General features: G+C 43.1%; 1 protein-coding gene across 1 annotated transcript in view; it reads right to left on the reverse strand.

Annotated features, from left to right (window-relative positions):
- The window catches only part of WWP2 (WW domain containing E3 ubiquitin protein ligase 2), a 149,397-nt gene that overhangs the window by 45,749 nt on the left and 83,400 nt on the right, over positions 1 to 20,248 (reverse strand). The window contains exons 8-9 of the mRNA XM_010851108.1: positions 17,482 to 17,609; positions 2,312 to 2,522 (exon numbers count right to left, since the gene is read on the reverse strand). Coding sequence (XP_010849410.1) covers positions 2,312 to 2,522; positions 17,482 to 17,609 — 339 coding nt within the window. The remainder of the gene's footprint in view (positions 1 to 2,311; positions 2,523 to 17,481; positions 17,610 to 20,248) is intronic.

Raw genomic sequence — 20,248 nt, forward strand, 5'->3', positions numbered from 1 at the left:
TGGATCTCCTAAACTTGTAAGTAAGCTGCTAGGGTGGAGACGGCAGGGCTGTGATTTGGGAGGCTCGGGGTGGAAAGTGTGCCCTTTCTGGCTTGCCATCACAGACCAGAGAACTGAAAGCCTGCCAGCTTCACCGCCATGCACTCAGCACTGCCAGTGGCAATCGCCAGGCCCCGAGACAGCCCACAAAGTACCAGAACTCCCAGTGGGCACCTGGAAGCCCCTCTGGGTGGCCAAGACTGGGTCTCAATGACCTTCTCCGGACCACCACTCATGTTCAAGTGGGAAGCAGCCTCCTCAGACCTACCATCGCATTCTAAACGCTCCAGGGAGAAGATGCTGTTCAAACTCTACCCAAGAGAAGCAGTTCAGCCTCTGGTTGGGGTGGGAGGCCAAGTAGGAAAACCAGCTTCTCTGAGCTGCTCTGACCGCCAGACTCAGAATAAAGAGTGTTTTCAGGGCCTGGAGTTTTCCAGCTGCCTGGAAACAGGAAGGGCCCAATCCAGGAGAACAGTAACCCTCACACACGCCCTACATAAAGACGCCTTGAGCCAGTAGCCCTAATTGCCTGTGACTGACACACGGGAGGGAAGCCCTCCTTCCAGGCTTTGCTCAGCGGAAAGCAAACAGGCTCCTGAGGCACCGGGCGGCCATCTTCTCTCCCTCTGCCAAAATGATCCCACTCTGTTCCTCCCAAATTATATACAGATTTCAAATTATAAACCAAACAAAGGTCTTTCGAGTATTCCTTACCACATACACAAGAGGAAAAAAAAAAAGCCTCTGTAGGAAGGAGTTGCACACAAGCAAGTAGTTATAAATCTTTTCACAAAATGAAAATTTTCACAGAAGACTTTGGAGCCACCTCTCAGTACCCCCTGATTCTCTATGGGTCTGAGGGATTAAAAACCATTTGTGATATTTTTCATGTGTTCATTGTGTTTTGTTAAGAAATGTAAGTTGTGTGCCAGATGCTAGGGATGTGAGATGTAAGTGGTAAAAATCCCAAATGCCTTCAGATTTAGGATTTTTTGTTTGTTTGGACAATGGGGTTTTCTAAAGTGGCTGAAGAACAGTATGGTGTATTATACATCAGTATACCATCCTTCCCTTTTATCACAAGGGCTTCCCTGGTTCCAAGCTGATAACCAGGATGGGCGGTGGGACCGCATGGAATTGGCCCTGACAAGTGATTGGGAACCCTGAGATAAGACTGTTTCCCAGTTCAGAACCATTCCCTTCTTCTATGATTCTTTCATAACCACTTTAGAAATATCATTCACCAGGTGTAACACTCACCATTGGGTGAGGGCTTCACATACACTGTCTTACTGGAGCCCCTTAAAGAAATCAATCCTGACTATTCATTAGAAGGACTGATGCTGAAGCTGAAGCTCCAACACCATGGCCATCTGATGCAAAGAGCTGACTTATTGGAAAAGACCCTGATGATGGGAAAAATTGAAGGCAGGAGCAGAAGCGGGCAGCAGAGGATGAGATGGTTGGATAGCATCACTGACTCAATGGACGTGAGTTTGAGAAAACTCCAGGATATGGTGAAGGACAGGGAAGCCTGGCATGCTGCAGTTCACAGGGTCACAAAGAGTCAGACATGACTGAGTGACTGAACAACAACAAATTTCTGGGGAGGTAGTTATGCATGATTATCACCTCTACCCTACCTAGATGGTAAGTCACCTGGGCAAGGTCATAAAGGGTCAAGTTAGGATTCAAATTCAGATCTATTTGATTCCCAGGTCCCTGCGCTTCATTTCCTCTCGCTTTTGGCCTACTGGGGCCATCTTCCTATCACCCAAGGCCTTTTGCATAGGATCTCATTCTGAACCAAAAGGTGGGGCAAGAAAACTATGAGTCCACGTTAACATCAGCCCAAGCCATGGAAAAACATACAGTAATACTCAGGGCCTAAAGTCCTCCATGGGCCATTGAGATAAAATGCAAGGGAGAAAAGCTGTTTTCTAGGCAGGAGCTGGGCAAACCCAGTGATTCTGGAGGGCAAAATGAGCTTCTTGTTCCATAAAAGCCACACTCTTTGAGTCGAGCTGTTTATTTCAAGTCACCGTATAAGGTAGCATTGATTCAGCCCCAGATGATTTAGGTCTTTTTCAAGATTTATGTAGAACGAGCAGTCCTTCCACACCTTCTTCGCTCCTATGCATGGCAGCCTCCCCAGGGACTCTAGCTACCAGGTAATGAATAACCACGTTGTTTCTGCCCTGGTGAAGGAGCCCCAGTTGGTATTTTTCTAGGGGGTCGGGGGGGTGCTGTGGTGGGACAGAAGGCTACTCACCCAGCAGGCAGAACATCAGGGGCCTGGGCGGCTGCAGGGAACTGCTGAGTGCCCGAAGTGCTGGGCTCCTCCCCTTCGGCTGGTGTGGCCGTGGCAGGGATAGCCGCAGTGGTGGGGTTCGGGGTCACACTGGACACTGCAACAGGCGGGGACGCCACACCAACAACAGAGGGTTCTTCGGGATCAGTGGTTGCAGTGGGTTCGTCATTCACTGAAAATACATAAATGGTATTTTAGAGATCAGCTCAGCATTGTGTTCACATTTACCAGGTTTCTCACTTAGTGGTATAACACAGAACCTACAAGGGTACCACACATGTTACCCAGTGACAGCAAAAGATTTTACAGAACATAATACTGGAAAAGACAGTAAGTCAGTAAGAGCCTGCAAGAAAAAAAAAAAAAAAAATGGAAGATGGATCTGAAATAAATACATTATTAAATATTACCTCCTTCATATAACTTTATTAAAATTTTCTAACATACTATGGTTACATTTATTGCAATAAAAGCAGCAGGAAAAGTAAGGCACCAGGGAAGGGTGTTAGTGATACATAGAGCATAGTCAAGGCCAAAGTCAAGTTTATAGGGTTTTCTTTAAACTTATCACTTGTCTGCTAGGTACAAATAAATACCACCTTCTTTCAAAAAGCTCCATTCACACTAAGAGGTAGTAAACTTTGAGTACCGTGCTTGTTCTTTTAAAGATACATACTCAAAGTGAGGAGCAAAGATTAACAGCCTACACAGAAAAGATGGCATCCAAGGGAACAACAGACAAAGACAGAAGTGAAATGAGCTGATTCCTGAGTCTCCTCATTTCTCCAGGTCTTTGATGATTACTCATGTTCACAAGGACCCCAAGGCACTGCAATATCCTCTCACTCAGAAAGGAACCAAACATGGTCTGAAACATTTAAAATTCTTTGAAAATGGATAAGCCATAAATATACAAAGAATTTTCCACATATGTGATTTGGGCTTCCCTGGGGGCTCAGACAGTAAAGAATCCACCTGACGATGCAGGAGACCTGGGTTCAATCCCTGGGTTAGGAAGATCCTCTGGAGGAGGGAATGGCTATCTACTCCAGTCTTCTTGCCAGGAGAATCCCATGGACAAGAGGAGCCTGGCGGGTTACAGTCCATGAGGTCGCATTGAGTTGGACACGACTGAGCGACTAACATATATGTACATTTACACTAGAATTCCGAAGGAAAACCCCCTTGGTTTAGCCTCATCTTGGTAATTCAGAATCTCTTTTTGGTGTTTCCTAGTGGCCATCCTGGAGAAGGCAATGGCACCCCACTCCAGTACTCTTGCCTGGAAAATCCCATGGATGGAGGAGCCTGGTAGGCTGCAGTCCATGGGGTCGCTGAGAGTTGGACACGACTGAGCGACTTCACTTTCACTTTTCACTTTCATGCACTGGAGAAGGAAATGGCAACCCACTCCAGTGTTCTTGCCTGGAGAATCCCAGGGACGGGGGAGCCTGGTGGGCTGCCAGACGTCTATGGGGTCGCACAGAGTCGGACACGACTGAAGCGACTTAGTAGCAGCAGCAGCAGTGGCCATCCAGATCCTTATTGAACATTTCTTCTAAGAAACAACTCACTATAGAGCCATTCCATTGTTTCTTTAACTTTTTATTTGTATTGGGGTATAGCTGATTAACAATGCTGTGATAGTTTCAGGTAGCTGATAGAACAGCAAAAGGACTCAGCCATACATATACATGTAACCATTCTCCCACAAACTCCCCTCTCGTCCAAAGAGCCATTCCACTGTTGAACAGAAGTAGCTACCAGAAATACTTTCCTTATGCTAAACTGAATTCCACTAGATGGTTTTAATTCCCATGCTCTCAAGCAATACAGAATAAATATCTGGCCACCCTGTTTCTCATTCACTTTCTCTGTTCCAGTGAAAGGCCTGCCATTTCTTTAATGTCTCTAGGTCACGCCCTATTCTAATGGCCTGGCTGCCCTTTTCTAGTTATCTTCTATTGCCTTTATTTCTAAATAATGATATCACAAACTGACCATAATAAATGAGATAATATCAGACCAGCAGAGTTAGATTTCCAATATAAATGATAACAGCAATGTTTAAAGAACACCAGTATGTACCAGACAAAGTGCAAAGCCTTTTAGATGATCTCATTTAAGCCTTATACACAACCCCATTTTACAGTTGAGGAAACTGAAGCTCAAAAAGGTTAAATAAACTTCCAAGGTCATAGGGCACCTAATTCGCACCCCTGCTGTCTGCCTTCAGAGCCTGAACCACTCACTTGCTACAGACTACTTCTCCCTCTCTGCACATCCTCTGATGTGACCCAGGATTATAATAACTCAGAAGCAACCACATGATCCTGTCGGCTAATGTAAGATTGGTTGTCAGCTGAAACTATAATTTCTTCACATGATATGATGCCAAGCTTGATCTTAACAAACAGCAAAGAGCCTAGGAACCACCTGTGATTAATTTAAATAATCTGCTTTCTCTCCAATATATTAAATATTGTCTGACATGCAGAGTAAATTAGTTAATAAACAACTTTATTTTGTGCAACTGATGTTTCCCCAAAATAAATGCAAGAATTTTTATTTATATTCCCAGCATCTTGGTTGAGTTAGTAAAACACAACAGATGGCAAGTCTCTTTACACAAAATATATAAATTTTACTCAATTTCAGTTTAAAAAACCATGACTTTTTTGAGAATCAAATACATTTATTCAATAATTTATATGGAAAACTAAACACAGAAGAATAGCCATAAACATTCTAGACATGAAGAGTCTTGCGTGTATGAGGAAGTAGGGGCAGGGGTGTTCTCCAAAGTATTAGCTAACACATACTATAAAGTTACAACAGCTAAAACAATGTGCACTGATACATGAATAGACAGGTGTCGATTAAATAAACAAGAAAGTTCAGAAACAAAATTAAATACACACTCGAATTAAGTAATTCAGTATATGACAAAGGTGACATTTTAAATTCCTACAGAAAAGACAGACTGTTCAGTAAACTGTACTATGGCAAGTGGGTAGTGTACTAGACAAAAACTGAGTTACATCCCTATTTCACTCCTTGCATCAAAATCAACTCCAGATAGACCAGAGATTTTGACATAAAGAGGAAACCATGAAGGAACTAAAAGAACATAGAGGAGAATACTTTTATAATCTCAAAGCAGAAAAGAGTGTTTAAGGTAGCATACAAAATCTATCAATAAAAGTCATACTCTGTGCTTCCACTGGTCAGGGAACTTGGATCCCACAAGCCATAAGACATGGCCAAAAATAAATTAATTAATTAACAAAATGACCCCCAAAAATCTAAAAGTCATAAAAGATTGATGAATTCAACTATATTCATTTTTTAATTGAAATGGCAAAAAAAAAAAAAGGCAAAAGCAAAATTAAAAGAGAAAACAATGAACTTGGAAAGATCATTATCAACTCATATTACAGACTAGTGGCTAATTTCTTTGATATGAAAAAAGCTTCTACAAATCAACAAGGAAAAAAAAAAATACACAGAGACACTTCACAGTGAAGGAAATACAAATTACCCCATACATGTGAAGTACTCCCATCAGGAGACACAGAATGTCTGGTGTCTCTCCTGCAATGGTAGCAGCCATTGATGGTTATTGCCTGAATCCACTAATTGGTGAGGGACTGCAAAACAGTAATAATCTATCATGCCTCTAAAGAGGAATTTCACCTATCAACTATTTGGTGGACTTCCCTGGTGGTTAAGAATCCACCTTGCTAAAAAAAAAAAAAAAAAAATCCACCTTGCTGTGCTGCTGCTGCTGCTAAGTCGCTTCAGTCGTGTCCGACTCTGTGTGACCCCATAGATGGCAGTCCACCAGGCTCCACCATCCCTGGGATTCTCCAGGCAAGAACACTGGAGTGGGTTGCCATTTCCTTCTCCAATGCATGAAAGTGAAAAGTGAAAGGGAAGTCGCTCAGTTGTGTCTGACTCTTCACAACCCCATGGACTGCAGTCCACCAGGCTCCTCCGTCCATGGGACTTTCCAGGCAAGAGTACTGGAGTGGGGTGCCATTGCCTTACCTTGCTGTGCAGTGGACACCAATTCGATCCCTGGTGATGCCACAGGGCAACAAACCTGCACACTGCAACTACTGAAGCCTGCCCATGCTAGAGTCCACACTTTGCAACAAGAGAAGCCACTGCAACGAGAAGCCCAAGCACCACAACTAGAGAGGAGCCCCTGCTCTCTGCAACTAGAGCAGTGAAGACCCAGCACAGCCAAAAATAAACCAATAAATGTGTTTTTTTAAACTATTTGGCTACCTCAAGGTTCAGTTTGTGAAGAAAAAGAAGGAAAATAGTTGGTCTTTCATTTACCAGTTTTCAGAAGAATGAGCTGATACTCTCACATCCTCCCAAAAAAGTGAAATTTTATTGTTTAAAAATCATTATGAATTCTTGGATTTAAATATGTTTCAAGTATTTCATTCATGCTGGGAAAGATTGAAGGCAGGAGAAGGGGCTGACAGAGCACGAGATGGTTTGATGGTATCACTGACTCAATGGACATGAGTTTGAGCAAGCTCTGGGAGATGGCGATAGACAAGGAAGCCTGGTGTGCGGCCGTCCATGGGGTCACAAAGAGTCGGACACAACTGAGCAACTGAACAACAAAAAGCATTTCAATCTGCTGTGATTACTGTTCTTATTGGAACTAAAACTGTTTCCTTCTTTGGGGTTAACAGGAGACAGAAGGGGCAAAGATTTTCAAGTCAGTTTCAAGTTTTTCGGAAAAAATTCTAAGATGATTTAAGTGGGAAAGTGAAGAACAGCAGGTATATTGTGCTAACATTTATGTGTATACGTTCAAATAATATATATGGACATGCTTGTATATTCAAATTGGAAAGAATTATAAGAAACAGAACAGGGACTGCTCTGGGGAGGGAAGGGGAGGCTGGAGGACGAGAACAGGAAAGAGACTTTCTTTACACTGTTTAAGCTTTTTTACTTTTGTATAAAGTGTTGACAACATGTATGTACTGCCTATTAAAAAATTATGATGAAATTGTCAACCAGGAAAAGAATAAAACCAGAGCCTTGGGGCATGCCAGTGGAAAAGACTGTCCAGTCAATACTGTTTGGATTTGACCATTTGTGCAGCTGCAAATCTAGTTACAAGGGTTCCCACCAGGACTGAGTCTGTGCACAGAGCTATCCGAGAGCCTGTGATTTACCAGAGTCATTCATCTGTTTAAGAGTTTTGTGCTATCTCAAGTTTGGATTGGAGACAAAATATGAAAGCCAGATATCCTAGCATTGAAACTTTACTCGTCCATGCTTATCCTCTCTGCTCTCAAAAAAACTGTGTGTGTGTGTATGTACAGACATACATCAGTTATTGCAGGTGTGATTCCAGATTACCACAATAAAGCAAATATCATGATAAAGCAAGTCACACAATTGCTTGCCAAGGGCATATAAGTTACATTTACACTATACTATGGAGAAGGCAATGCAACCCACTCCAGTACTCTTGCCTGGAAAATCCCATGGAGGGAGGAGCCTGGTAGGCTGTAGTCCATGGGGTCACGAAGCGTCAGACACTTACTGAGTGACTTCACTTTGACTTTTCACTTTCATGCATTGGAGAAGGAAATGGCACCCCACTCCAGTGTTCTTGCCTGGAGAATCCCAGGGACGGGGGAGCCTGGTGGGCTGCCATCTGTGGGGTCGCACAGAGTTGGACACAACTGAAGCGACTTAGCAGCAGCAGCAGCACATTATACTATATTCTATGAAGTGTACAATAGTATTATGTCTTAAAATATAATGTACACTTTATTGCTAAAATGCTAACCATCAACTCTTTTGCTGGTAGAGGGTTTGAAATATTGCAAGAATTATCAAAATATGACAGAGACACGAAGTGAGCATATGCTGTTGGAAAAATGGTGCCACAGATTTGCTTGAGGCAGCATTACCACAAACCCTCAATTTGCTTTAAAAAAATTTTTTTTAATTATCTGTGAAGTACAATGGGCTTCCCTGGTGGCTCAGTGGTAAAGAATCCGCCTGCCAAGCAGGAGATGCAGGAGACATGGGTTCCATCCCTGGGTCAGGAGGATCCCCTAGAGAAGGAAATGGCAGCCCATTTCTACTATTCTTGCCTAGGAAATCCCATAGACAGAGCCCGGCAGGCTACTGTCCATGGGGTCACACAGATTCGGACACAACTTGGCAACTAAACAACAAATGAAGCATAATAAAACAAAGAGTGATAAGATAAGGTGTGCCTGTATATATACACATGTTCTTAGAACATAAGGACTTGAAATTTCAGAATTAAATCCACCCCATCGCAGCTTATAGTCAGGAGAAACCAAATTTCAGACATTCAGTTACTGCCCCATGGTCACCCTGGTAAAACAGTGACAGAGCACGATCCTTGAGCCACGACTTAACGTAGAGAGAAAAACTGGATTGTCAAAGACGAGGAGTAACAATTTCACCAGCCCTTAGAGAAATGCTGTATGTTACTTTTAAGCTCTATTCAATATAGCCAGTGTTCTTAATCCTAATTATTTGATGTGCACAACTTATCTGTCCCAAAACACTTATTCTTCTTGACAATGAGGGAAATCTTGTTTTCCTTTGTTTTTTGCTACTTTTAGTCTCTACCTCCTATGTCCTTGCCTCCATCCCTCTCTCACCTCAGCCCCTCTTCTTTACAGGCTCCTCCTACTGCTTCAGCCCAGACGGGTCCCTCTGCAGAGCCCACAGTACCTGTGGTCTCAGCTTCTCAACCACACAGCCCCTGTGACATCTACTGTGTTAGCACTTGGCAGACTGTGTCTTTTCAACTTCTTTCCCTGAAACAGACTATAGAGCAGAGGCTCATTTTATATTTCTTTACACTGTCATAGCGCTTAGTAAAATGTCATTTGACAAACGTTCATTGAACAAATACTTATTTAATAGGCCTAATAATCTAGCAAACGATATCTGAAATAAATGTGCCTCACATTTGGATAACACTATCATTGCAAAGCAGGTTCTTTTTAAAATTTTTAAATTTGGGAATAACTGCAAGTTTATAGAAAAGTTGCAAACACAGTACAAAGATAGCATGCCCTTCATCCATGCTATATAATATTACTACCTTGCTTAACTATGGCACATTTGCCAAAGCTAAAAAAAAAATAACATTAGTACATTACTATTAATTAAATCCCAGACTTTATCTAGGTTTCATAGCTTTTCCACTAATGTCCTTTTACTATTCCAAGATCTAATCCAGGATCCCATGCTGCTTTTCACAAGTTCATTCTCATGAGCTCAGTTTTCTTCCTAGTAATCCCATAAGGAAAGTGGTATTATCCCCATTTTACTGAAGGTAAAACAGAGGCTCCCAGAAGTACCATTTAGAGAGGTGACAAGCAAGTAGCAGAATCAGCACTCAAACCCAGAAGACCACTAAACAAACACAATGGAAGGGGTTGGGGGAAAGAGAAACAGAGATGGCTTAGATGGCTCTCATGTATGGGAAGAAAAGCTGGGTCCCGAGATGAGAGGGTAAGTGGGGTAAGGAGGCAAAATGCCTGATTCCTGCAACTCTGGGTGTTTCACAAAGTTCCCTCTGTGATGCTGGTTAAACACTGTAACTTTATGAATCAGATATTCATTGAGGGCTCAGACATACTCTAGTCACAGTTAGCCAAAAAGAGATCAGGAATTGGAAATTCCTCTGCTTAATCCTAGACCCGCTGCCAGCTCACTGTGTGTTCCAAGATCTTTAGGTGTGTGTGTGGTGCAGCACAGACTCTCACTGTACACACACGTCTTTTCAGCCCCCTCACTCGGGTGTGGAAAAGGCGCCTGCCAACAATGGAAGCTTTTTAAAAGACCAGCTCATAACATATGACACACGGTAAAGCAGTCAGTATGTCTCACCGTGAAACCCAAGAAATGCCTTCCAATGCAACTGATCAACTGAGCGCTTCACGAGACCAACCAAAACCAGAAAAACAGTTCATAACTAGCATGACATGGCGGTGGGTGAGGATTATATAAAGAAAGCAATTAAATTAGATGGAAAAAAGGAAAACTTGAAAATGGATAAAGTCATACTATGTCACCTGATGGGAAAGTTCCATCTTTCCTTGGTCAGTACACAGATTCAAACAATTTCCATTTACCTTCCACCAATTTTTTAAAGGCTTCCTTGGCAGGCTACAGTCCCCATGGAGACTGCAAAAGAATCGGACATGACTGAGCGAGTTACACTTTCATATTTTTTTCAAGTTCCTAAGCATTCCAAGTCTGAAATTTGTTTTGAAAATATATAAGCTATCAAAGCATATCATGGAGAAAAAGCAGTAAGATGGGACCAGCCTTTCCAGGCATTAAAAAAAATGTCGATAATCGAAATCACAAATAAACAGGATAAGTACAGAGTCCAGAAATGAATACTCACTGCATATAGGAATATAAGAAAGTAAGAATATAAGAATATAGTAAGTGATAAACACAAAGTATCACCACAATTAAAAAAAAAAGCAACTAATGTTCATAGGATAATAGGATCTCGCTACAGGGAAAAATTAATTGAAACTCAGCCCTCATTATACACATAATATGAATGTCTACATACATGTGCATATACAGACATGCCACTATAATTTGTGGTGGGATAGTTTAACATGAAAAAAAAAAGTAAAACAGAAGAAAATATTTATTCCATCTAGAGACAAGAGAGAATCTTTTCACTATGGAAGCAAAAGTTGAAATTACAAGCACTAAAAAAAACGCTCAGGCATAGTTTTTTTGTTTTTAACTACTTTTCTAGAAAAACCACAGAAAAGGAGATAAAAGGCAAAACAAAAATATAATAAAAACTTATAATCATAAAAATAACCAGTAAAACTTGTGTACCTAGATATTTTACACACATTAGGATGACTAAGTATTAAAAAGAAAAAAACAAGTGTTCACAAAGATGTGGAAAAATTGGAACCCTCATTCACTGCCAGTGGGAAAAGAGTACATCTGCTGTGGAAAATAGTTTGAGGGTTCCTCAAAAGCTAAACATAGAATTACCATATGAACCATCAACTCTACTCCAAGGTGTACAGCCAAAGAAGCAGAAGCACAGACTCAGACAGACACTCAGACATCCACATTCACCACAGCATCAGCCAACAGCCAAGTGGAGGACACAACCAAAATGTCTATCAACAGATGAATGGATAAAATGTGTTTACATGTAGTAAACACATACAATGGAACATTATTTAGCCTGGAAAAAGGACAAAACCCTGATACTTGTTACAACATGGGTTAATCTTGAAAACATTATGCAAGTGAAATAAGCCAGAGTCAAAAGGACAAATGATTCCACGTAAAACATGAAGTACTAGAATAAGCAAATGCATGGAGACATAAAGTAGAACACAGAGGACGTCTCTGGTGGTCCAGTGGTTAAGAATCCACCTGCCAATGCAGGTGGGTTCAATCCTTGGTCTGGGAAGATTCCACATGCTGAGGGGCAGCTGAGCCCATGTGCTGCAACTACTGAAGCCCGCACACTCAGAGCCTGCGCTCTGCAACGAGAGAAGCCGCCACATGAGCCCACACCCCGCAACTAGAGTAGACCCTGCTCCCAACAACTAGAGAAATCCCGTGCACAGCAACAAAGACCCAGGGCAGTCATAAACAAACAAGCAAACATAATGCAGGACAGAGGTTTCCAGGGGATAGGGCTGGGGAACAGAAGGAAGGGAGGATGCTTTTGTGTGAAGGGTACAGTTTCAGTTTGGGATGATGAAAAGTTCTGGAAAAGGACAGTGATGAAGCTGCACAACATTGGGAATGCACTCAACGCTGCTAAATTATTCACTTAACAATGGCTTAAATGGTAATTTTTATGAGTATTTTACCACAATTTTACTAAAAAGTCTATATAAATCTCTAAAGTTAACCTCTATAACTCCACAAGTCAAATAACTGAACACTATGAAAGAAGTCACGTAAGAGAAAAGCAACTGATAACTGTAGAAACACGATAAGCTTAAATGATGAGGTGGGACTCTATACCTGATAGCAAAATGACAAACTAGTATTTACAAGGTCAAGGGAAAAATAATCTTCATATGCCACGAGGAAAATTTTACAATGCCTTGGCATATATGATTATTATAACACCAGATTTAGGCAATCTGGTAACACACTTCAGCTTTTTAAATGTTCATATCCTTTGACTTGGGGCTTCCCTAGTAGCTCAGTCAGTAAAGAATCTGCCTGCAGTGCAGGAAACCCGGGTTCGATCCCTGGGTTGGGAAGATCCCCTGGAGAAGGAAATGGCAACCCACTCCAGTGTCCTTGCCTGGAAAATCATGGACAGAGGAGCCTGGAGGGCTGCAGTCCATGGGGTCACAAAGAGTCTGGCACAACTGAGCAACTAACACTTACTTACTTATCCTTTGACTCAAGAACTTCATTCCAGAAGAAACCAAGTTGTGGGTAAAGATGTTTACATCAGGATTTTCTGCTTTATTGACTATGCCAAAGCCTTTGACTGTGTGGATCACAATAAACTGTGGAAAATTCTGAAAGAGATGGGAATACCAGACCACTTGACCTGCCTCTTGAGAAACCATATGCAGGTCAGGAAGCAACAGTTAGAACTGGACATGGAACAACAGACTGGTTCCAAATAGGAAAAGGAGTATGTCAAGGCTATATATTGTTACCCTGCTTATTTAACTTATATGCAGAGTACTTCATGATGAACACTGGGATGGATGAAGCCCAAGCTGGAATCAATTTTGCTGGGAGAAATATCAATAACCTCAGATATGCAGATGACACCACCCTTATGGCAGAAAGTGAAGAGGAACTCAAAAGCCTCTTGATGAAAGTGAAAGAGGAGAGTGAAAAAGTTGGCTTAAAGCTCAACATTCAGAAAACGAAGATCATGGCATCTGGTTCCATCACTTCATAGGAAATAGATGGGGCAACAGTGGAAACAGTGTCAGACTTTATTTTTTGAGCTCCAAAATCACTGCAGATGGTGATTGCACCCACGAAAAGACACTTACTCCTTGGAAGGAAAGTTATGACCAACCTAGATAGCGTATTAAAAAGCAGAGACATTACTTTGCCAACAAAGGTCCGTCTAGTCAAGGCTATGGTTTTTCCAGTGGTCATGTATGGATGTGAGAGTTGGACTGTGAAGAAAGCTGAACACCGAAGAATTGATGCTCTTGAACTGTGGTGTTAGAGAAGACTCTCGAGAGTCCCTTGGACTGCAAGGAGATCCAACCAGTCCATCCTAAAGGAGATCAGCCCTGGGTGTTCTTTGGAAGGAATGATGCTAAAGCTGAAACTCCAGTACTTTGGCCACCTCATGCGAACAGTTGACTCACTAGAAAAGACTCTGATGCTGGGAGGGAGGAGAAGGGGACAACAGAGGATGAGATGGCTGGATGGCATCACCAACTCAATGGACGTGGGTTTGGGTGAACTCCGGGAGTTGGTGATGGATAGGGAGGCCTGGCGTGCTGCGATTCATGGGGTCGCAAAAAGTCAGACACGACTGAGGGACTGAACTGAACTGAAGAGAAATGCACAAGGACTGAGAAATGGTTATATGAACTATGGCATATTAACTGATAAACAGTATGAAACCACTAAAAAAAGGTAAATAGAAAGACCCTGAAACATGGACACGTGTATCAAAAATAATGAAATGAGGACCTCCCTGGTCCTCATTTGCCTTCCCATGAGAAGGTGAGAGTGAAGGGCTGAGAGTGAAGGGATACGGGTTTAATCCCTGGTCAGGGTGCTAGGATCCCACATGCCTCTCGGCCAAAACACCAAAACATGAAACAGAAGCAATAGTGTAACAAATTCAATAAAGACTTTAAAAATGGTCCACAACAAAAACATCTTTAAAAAAAAATAATGAAATGCAGAAAAGAACGTCTATCCATGCTACATAATTATAACCATATGAAATGATTTGCCAGGCTAACATCGAGAGCTTACTATGTACCTGGCACTGTGCTAGACATGCTATATGTCTTACATAGTTTATTCCTTATAACAAGCCTAGGAGATATAAACTCTTGTCCTGATTTTATTAATTAGAAAATAAGGGCCATCAAGTCCCTGGGCGTTATACACATGCTGCACATGGGGATGTAGAATCTGACCTCAGCCTGTGTGACTCCTGATCTTATATGCACGGAAATCACATTTAAGGGAGAATTGAGTGAGAGATGTGATTTTTTGAGGGGGATAAAGTTTTCAATAAAAAAAATTAGAAAGTAAATCATTACACACAAGTCTCAATAAAGTGCTATGCCATTATCCTAGACCCCGATTCCACCACTTCTAAAACCTTAGAAATATTATATTTATACAGACAGGCTGCCATTCACCTTCTTTTTCTAAAAAATGGATACTTTACAGTTGTGACAACGTGAAAAAACCACCTGGAACTCGGCTCCCTTTTTGCCCCAGATGTCTTTTTCATGCACAGCTGCAGAGCACAGCCAAAAACAGGCTTGCTAAATAAATCTTGTGGGTCTCTGGAAACCTTCCCTGGAGGCACGGCTCACTACCACCACCATTTTGGAACTGGTCCTCACAGTTCGAACAGAGACATATTGAGTGATGGAGGTGTCCTCAGTCAGAGCCACAACCCTCTTCTCATTTTGCACTGCCAAAGAGAGGGGGCTCCTGTCTGCTCCCCAAAGGAAAACTGAGATCTTTCTGTATGCTTTGGATAGACATTAAAAAGCCTACCAGGTCCAGGCTGGCTGTGAGGCATGGTGAACCATCTTCAGAGCAGAAAAGAGAGAGACGAGACAGGGGCCAAGGCATTTGAAAGGTATTTGAACAGGCAGAAATCCCTAACGTGCAACGACTGTCCTTAACAGACTGATTTGGGAGTGGTTTGGACATTCAGACACAGCACCATCAAACATCTCTAAGGCAGTTTGGGGTTACAGATACTTGGCTTTCAGAAGACGTGGCTGGCACCTGCCCCGTCTGCTCAAATACATAATGTTCCTGGAGATAAGGACAATACGCGAAGGTACCTAAAAATAAGCCAAGGGGAAACACAGACCTATTTAAACGTCCAAGGAGACTGACTCAAAGACCGTAACCATAGAAACGTAATTTACCCATAGCTGGACTTTTTTTTTTTTAATGTGGATTTTTTTTTAAGTCTTTATGGAATTTGGTACATTATTGCTTCTATTTAATGGCTTGCTTTTTTGGCCACAAAGCATAGGAGATCTTAGCTCCCCTAGCAGGGATCGAGCCCACACCCTGTAGGGTGCCCATGGTAGGGACCTACTCCTACCCATAGGAGGGAATTGTCTTTATAAGACAAGTAGAGATGGCTGAGGGAGACCAGCATCACAAGAATGGAGGCCCCTGGAAGGACACAGAGGCTGGTATCATGGCCGTGGCATCGAGGTCACAACCGATTCCGAAAGCCAGTTCCCCTTGCCCATCTGTGAACACCTGCCCTCTTCTAGTGACTTATTTTTCTGAGAAGCACATTTACTGGCGCCCACGGTGCTCACACAGTTTTCCCCAGCATGGCCCGCGGCCACCACCTTGCTGTCTCCACCACCCAGATGGGAAGCCAGGCCACCCTTGGCTTCTGTGACTGGCAATGCCAGCGCCTGGACACGGTGGCTGGCACAGGAGCGCCAGGTAAGCCGAGACGGCAGCCCAGCCACTCATCCTCCTCACCTCCAGTGCTTCCTCGTCCTCAAGGCTCAGGGCCAGCTGGCCAACTCAGTTTCTGCAGGCAGGTCCCAAACTCCAGAGAGAAAGTCAGGCCACCACACAGACAGTGAATCTCACAGGACCCAGGCCACTCTGTCCTGCTGTCCGCCACAGACAACATCATGGCCGACACCCTAAGCTATCACAGTGGCTCTGGAGCCCTCAGATGGTGCTGCCGGAGAACTGAAAGTTATTAGAAGGTAGTCCCAAACGATGCCTCCTGCTCAATAAGTTTGTTACAGAAAGGACAGTAACAATACCAGGCTAATGCTTGCATGGAGAAGCTACGCTGCTATGTTCAATCCAATGACACTTAATTTTTAATTTAATACTTCCAGTAAATAAAAGAAATGTTAAATAGTGATCTTGCTAAATAAAGATTAGAAATTAAATATTGTGCTGTAAACATAATAAAAAGAATAAAACAAATTTGTAACTATTAAAAAGAAGAAGCTATGCTGCTCCAAATTTCCTGTCCTTGCCACACTTCTGCTACTACAAGCATCTACATTTATTTGTGTCACTTTCTGGTTTAAACACCTGCATTCCCCCACCTACAGTTTATCAAAGCAAGTGGCCTTGACCCTTCCCAACTGCCCCAAATTAAGACAAATCACCAAATGACCAGAAATCACAAAAGATTTGACAATCCTCAAGATGTTTAGAAGAATAAACTTTTGTGGGTTGGCTTTTCCCTTCTAAATTCAACACTGTCCCGATGAGACGGAAGGAAAGCGGGACAAAAATGGATTTGTTTTGAAACAGGTCCTTCTCTTCCCACTTATGGGGAAGCAGGATCAAGTGCAGAGAAGTTCGGCATGGATGTGGAAGGGCTCTCCTCTCTCAAATGGGACAAATACTCTCAATGGAACAGCTACAGGAGGCCCCCTGGTGGCACCAGGGCTTTGCCCCAGTTCAGCATCCCAACCCACTCAAGAGCACCACGATCTTCTCTAAGCCAGCTCTTAACAATAATACTTAGCCTTTTTTATCCTTAGTCTGATCATTTCCATAAATTAGGGAAATGAAAAAAAAAAAAAAAGTATCACTTAAAAAAGATATCCCCTCTCAAGAAATCCAAGGTTGATAAGAAATGAATTTAAAAATTAATGCTTTTTAATTCTGTGCCAAGGAAGGTTTGAGAAGAGTGCAGTCATATGGAGAATGACCTTGGCTGTACAGACTATGCCAGAAAGAAAAGAAGATGGGTCATGGAAAGAATGATGAATTCAAATTCCATCTCAGTTTGGGAGTCTTCTCTCACCCACCCGGCATTCTGACACGGCAGACAGAGTCCCGGCTCCATGTGAGCACAGCTCTAGTCTGGGCTGGTGCTCTGTGCTGTCACTCACCTGTGCCATTGGCCAAGCCACTGTGGCTCGGGTTCTTGACGGGCTGGTGGTGCCGGCTGCTAGTACCAGGGCTCTGCTCTCCGGCTGCTGTGGCTGGTCTGGCTGAACCACTTGAATGTCTGTGCGTCCTGCAGGTTCAAAATATAAAACAGACAGACATAAGTTACCATGAAGAAAAAAGAGCTGTGCCCCCACCTAAGTCACCGTATTCCCTCTCTCACTATTTATGGGAAATAAGCCCTGTAATAGTCCTTCTGGTCTTTGACTCGACAGAAGCTGGCCCCAAACGGAGAAACCCAGGTAAGCTTCCTTCTTGGTAAAAAGTACAGAAGGTAACTTTAGGTAAATTTTTCCACTTGAAGTAAACAAATCCAGAGTGAATTGCCCCTACATCTGAAATAACTGGCAAAATATCCTGTGACCATCACATTATTTTTATTGGGCTTGACCATAGGAAATAAACAAGAAAATCACTGGATGGGCTACAGACAACATATTTTTCCCATTAGCCAAAAAAGCAGCCCCAAATTTATCCAAACCCATTTGCTCTATAGCTAGAAACATGCCTGCCTTGGGAATAAATGTTAAGGGCATTAGACAACTTCAAGCAACGTGCGTGTTGCCATGTTTTACCTAGAAAAGGTGACTCAACAGTCTATGGAAGTAAATGAGGAAGTAAATGCAGAGAGGGATCTGTACAGGAAAAGTGGTGGAATCAGCAACAGAGATCATCTGGCATCTTTAGAGAATGCAAGGCAACAGGCAGTATGTGTCTCCACAGTCTTGTCATAGCTTGACATCTTCATTCAATGAAAATGACTGAGCTTTGGTTTCCGTTTTGTCAAAGGAGATTATCCTACTACTCCATTACATACAATTTTTCAACAGTGAGAGGATTTCTATACTACCCAGGGAAGAAAAGACTACCCCTGTCCAGAAGAGAGAGATCCAGGGAACAATTTATAACCACAGGACGAGGGGCAGTGAGAATACCACCTACAATAAGTGTGGAAGCAAAGACGATGCTGAAGCTGAAGCTCCTGATTGGGAAGAACTGACTCATTGGAAAAGGCCCTGATGCTGGGAAAGATTGAAGGCAGGAGAAGAAGGGGACGACAGAGGATGAGATGGTTGGATGACAGCACTGACTCGATGGACGTGAGTTTGAGCAGGCTCCAGGAGTTGGTGATGGACAGGGAAGCCTGGCATGCTGCAGTTAACGGGGTTGCAAACAGTCGGAAACAACTGAACAACTGAACTGAACTGAAGGACGAAGGAAGTATTTAATATGCACTGGGCTAGAATATCAGGTTCCAGGTACCTGTGGTGTGCTGTGCATTTTGCACATATTATCTCATTTAACATGGCAACCCCAGAGGTCACCAACTATTATTATGTCCATTTTACAAGTGAGAAAACAGACACCGAGAAAGTGAGCAATGGAGCAGAGATTTGAATCTAGGTACTCTAAGATCAAGAGTCCACGCTCTCGGGTTGGAGGCTGGGGTGGGGGTGGGGGTAAGCCTGGACTTAAGTTGAATCCCTTTCGGGTTATTCATGGGTCACTCGGCCAATGGTGAGATGAAGACCTTGAACAGAAAGCTCCCCCATGGGAAGGCTCCACACCCACCAGAACACCTCTGCTGGTGAGACATTCTGGTCCAGGATGCTGGGAAAAACTTGCAGCACCACAAACCCAGAGATTCCCAGGGGAAAGACGTGGCCCCATGACTACCTTCTCCAACACAATGGATACACATCCATGTGTTCACAGTGACTGTCTTTGGACGCTGGGAATATGGATGTTTCCTTTTGTGCTTTCCTAGGTTTTTCTGATTTTCTTCATTAAACTTGCCTACTTTTGAGGGAGGAAGAAACACAATTATTTAAAAAGAAAAAGTTTTTCTTGGGCCAAAACTACAAAAAAAAAAAAAAAAAAGAAGAAGAAGAAAAAAGCAACCTAGCAAACCCTGGAGTCCTTGGTACCTAAGACTGCATGGCAGTTAAAAATGGACAGGAGAGCACGACTGAGCTATGGAAATAAAGATTTAATTTGGACTGTTTTTCCATCTTATTTTTCCCTGAGCTAATTTCATAAATCAAAGCTGTCAACCACACCTCAGTCAAGAAAAATATTTCAGAGTCCCCACTCCATGGGAAGGAATATTAGCATTGAGCACTTTACCACAAGTCCTCATCGAAAGCAGGAGTGCAGGCTAGTTCCAGAGGGGAAGATGGTCATTAGCTGCTGGTGAACGTGTGTGTATGTGTTGAGGGCTGAGAGCTTGAGAGAGATCAAATTGGTTAATAGAAGGTTTATTTCAGCCAAGAATCCCCTTAAAAGGACAAAAGAAAAAAGCCTCTGTGATTGGGTGCTCAGAGCCCACAGCAGAGGGCTGGACCCTCCAGGCGGGGCAGGCCGCGTGGGGCAGCGCAGAAAATGAGACACCAGTTGTGTCACACGCACGGGCTCCTGTGACTCTTTCCAGCCCCCTGGGCTCCTTGACCCTCTGCAGGGCAGCTGGGCATGACAACAGGGTGGGTCCTGTTACTCTCCTGGCCCCTCCCTCCCTTCCCCGAAAGGGCATGTGGTCAGAGTTGAGAGAGAACACTTTCAGAAATATTCAACCACTAATGAGAGCAGCACACCCGGAATGACAGGCTGCAGCAGCGCCGGGATCAGCCCAGAACCAGGGGCAGCTGGGACCGCTTTGCGTGGATTGCCGCCTCCCTGCCCATGGCCCATGGCAGATCGGAAGAGCGTCGT

The sequence above is a fragment of the Bison bison genome, unplaced genomic scaffold (assembly GCF_000754665.1).
Source record: "Bison bison bison isolate TAMUID 2011002044 unplaced genomic scaffold, Bison_UMD1.0 scf7180017864297, whole genome shotgun sequence".
Classification (NCBI taxonomy): domain Eukaryota; kingdom Metazoa; phylum Chordata; class Mammalia; order Artiodactyla; family Bovidae; genus Bison; species Bison bison.